Below are 3,386 nucleotides of genomic sequence, written 5' to 3'. Positions count from 1 at the left end.
GAATTCTGGGTTAAAAGAACAGAAAGTGCTGTCAAAGAAATTCCTAACAAAGAAAGAAAGAATATAATTGTTGTACAATTGAGTAAGTAAGCTGTTCAAATACAAGTAGAGGCAGAAGATGAGGAGAGCAAGCAAGATTTTGGCTATAAACATACAAATAATACAGAAAGGAATTTCTAGGACATTCTCAGAGAATAGTTATTTCTACTTAAAGGCCAGAAATTAAAGCCAGTATGTGTACACATTTTTGCTACCTCTTTTTGTACTTAGAATATTTAAAACAATATTATTCTAGGTTTTTCAAATATAGTATTTATACATATGCACATGAGTATATTTTAAATTAAAGACATATATACATTTATAAAGCTTTATTCTACAAAGGACTGAAGATCCTTTGTTAGACAAAAAATAACAAAAACTAAAATGCAAGAGAACAAAAATAACATCACACAAAATCAGAAAGAATTTCAACTAAGAAAATCACAAGAGTCAAACTTGTTTAAAAAGATGAAATAATATCATTTAATCAGAAAGGCCTAAGTATTTAATGGGGAAGGGATAGGAACACTATCTTTTGTGTCCTAGTTTTCACAGAAGCTAATTATGGCATGTGGCACATCACTGAAATGAACTAACAGACACTTCTGTAGTAAAAGACTTCACTTAGCACTCTGACAATTCTAAGTGACTGCTAATGTGTATTTCAAACAGCAGGGTGGTAAAGTTTCTAAAGCCTATAACTATGAGATATATAAATTACAAATCACTTGTTCAGTAAACAATAAAGTTTACATAAGAATATTTTACGCTGCTGTGCTGTTTTTAGGTGCCACTAAGTCAACTCCAATTCACAGCAACCTTAAACACTGCAGAATAATACAAAGTTCTCTTTTCAACAAATTCAAAGTAGCACAATATTAGAGTGTTGCATAAAACAACTTAATTTAAAAACTATACTAAAATTTAATATACAAAATATATGTAGTTATTAATACCAACTACATTTTATTCTTAGTATTTTACTGTAGAAAATGTAACTGGCATTTTAATAAAAAATAATTTTAAGTCTTTATGGATACACACATACATGGCCAAGGGCATGAATACAGAGTCCCAAAAGAAAATAATGTTTATCTTAGGATAGCAGGATTAAGGATTAAGGACATTTTATTATCAATAGATAAACTTTTATTTCCATAGGCAGCCATGGTTCATGTTCACCAGAAGCTCTGCAGAGAAAAATGAAAATCTCCTTCTATGTGATTTACAGCCTTGAAAACCCAATGGGGGGTAACCTATGAGTTAGTTCAAACTCTACACCAATGAAAGATATTTATTTTAAATATATACATGTGTATGTATTTTAAAGCTTATTTTCTTAATGAGAAAAGTATGTCCTAAGAAAAGCACTGTATTGGAACAATCATTTGCTACTAGTTACCTATCAAGTTCTCCCAGTGATAATTCTTGTCTCTCCAGTTCTTCAAGTCGAGCCCACAGTTCCTGATCCGCAAAAAAATCCTGGGATTTTACATCATTTGCAAAATCTGCTTCAAAAAGATCTGGTTTTGGTTTGGAGTGAGGTTTATGAGCAATTCGATGTTTTACTATTTAGAAAAAGAAGAAGGAAAAAAAGAGAATTGATGGACAAACCTAGAATTAATGCTAAGACTTTTTTGATGTTTTTATAGTGGAGAGGCAGAGGTCTAATTTTTAAATCAGAGAGGAAAACTCCAAGGGTGACTATCTCTTAGAACTTGACTACGCAAAGTGTGGTCCACAGACCAATAGCATGGCTTGTGCTACCCTGGAACATTTATTTAAGGGTACAGACTCTAAGGTCTCCCCATACCCAATAAATAAAATTCTGGATTTTACCAAGAGCCCTAAAAGAGTCACAAGCACATTAAATACTGTGAAGCATTATCCTAGAGCTTAAAACCTGCACAAGCAGAGAAAGTAACAATGTATCCTGGTTATAAGATAAAATTCAACATCAGTAACACCCATTTTCCACCCTAACCCAAGGGATTTTAGTTCTAAAGTAACAAGCAAAAGCCTTGTCACAGAACACCTTCAACTAAGGCATTGCCAGGCATCGATACCTTGGGAGAAAACTATAAAGAGGCCAATCTCTGGGACATTCTATTACAATTTGCCTATGAATATTTCTACTTTTTAAATTGCTCTGTTTTATTTAGAACTCTCATGAGAGGGTAAGAGAAGGATCAAATCTGAATATAAACCTCTCTGCTTTTCATTTTAAAAACAGATTTTTTTTTTCTTTTTAAAAAAATAAAGCAAACAAAACCTTTCAAGGAAGCAAAAGGAAACTCTAAAATGCTGCCTATTATCAGATATGGTTCAAATAGATCAAATCTATATTTTCAAATTTATTTTCTAAATTAAAATGCTTCATATCTTATTGTTATTGATGAAACAATATTAAACAAGTTATACCTTACAAATCTTTAGCAAACAGAACTCATTCATTGGTTACTACAAAAAAAAAGGTCCCATAACTTGCCTTTTTGTACTTTATTTTTAATATTTTCTCTTTTATTCTACCTTCTATTTCCCTTTCCAGCACTTGTGATATTATGGCCAGAACATGGGTTCTCTAAGTACCACTACTTTGAACTAATAAAGTTCTTTTAAGAGCTAATTACCAAAATATGAACTTCAGAAAATAAAATATAAAAGAATAATTATTTTCTATTAGGAAAGTTTCCACCTCTCGACTCTAACAATTTACAATGGGGGAATGAAGCATTATCTTTACAGAAATAAATGTAAATACATACCACATATTTAGCAAAAGAAATCTATGGATGAATCTAGAAACTTATGTAGTTAGTGATAGCTACCATAGGCACTATAAATGGAATGGTGAAAATATGCTTAGACTACATTCATTCATGCACCTGAACACAGCACCTAAAACTGTTTTAAAGAAGTAAAAACATTATTTTTAAAAAATCAAAGTCAAAGATCAATTAGGAGTAGATCCATGAGTCTGAGAGAGTTGGATCGCTCAAGGGCTTTGAAAAAGGGTGCAACTCCATTTAAAGAGATCATTCCAGTATCAACTTCTCATCAAAAAGTTACTGATCCATTTTTTAATAAGTCCATCCATGGAATAAATGTTTACACTGTAGAAACTGTTTTAAAGCATCACATTCTACAGTATCACATTAATTTAAAAAGCATCACATCATAAATCAGCTGACTATTAATGTCTAAACCAATACACATAAGGTATTGCTTACCTTTAAATTCAGAGTCACTTTTAACTTCTTCTCTTATGTCAACAATATCACCTGTAGCCTAGAGCAAAACAAAGCAAAAACACTACATCAACAATCTTACTCCCCAATATGTCA

At 31.5% G+C, this 3,386-nt stretch overlaps 1 protein-coding gene across 1 annotated transcript in view; it reads right to left on the bottom strand.

Annotated features, from left to right (window-relative positions):
- URI1 (URI1, prefoldin-like chaperone) overlaps positions 1 to 3,386 on the bottom strand; it is a 112,479-nt gene that overhangs the window by 20,002 nt on the left and 89,091 nt on the right. Inside the window, exons 6-8 of the mRNA XM_006887868.1 lie at positions 3,273 to 3,330; positions 1,445 to 1,610; positions 77 to 143 (exon numbers count right to left, since the gene is read on the bottom strand). Coding sequence (XP_006887930.1) covers positions 77 to 143; positions 1,445 to 1,610; positions 3,273 to 3,330 — 291 coding nt within the window. The remainder of the gene's footprint in view (positions 1 to 76; positions 144 to 1,444; positions 1,611 to 3,272; positions 3,331 to 3,386) is intronic.

Source organism: Elephantulus edwardii, unplaced genomic scaffold, assembly GCF_000299155.1.
Source record: "Elephantulus edwardii isolate Elephantulus edwardi_28Jun2011 unplaced genomic scaffold, EleEdw1.0 scaffold00062, whole genome shotgun sequence".
NCBI lineage: Eukaryota > Metazoa > Chordata > Mammalia > Macroscelidea > Macroscelididae > Elephantulus > Elephantulus edwardii.
This window is presented reverse-complemented; position numbering and strand designations above follow the sequence as displayed.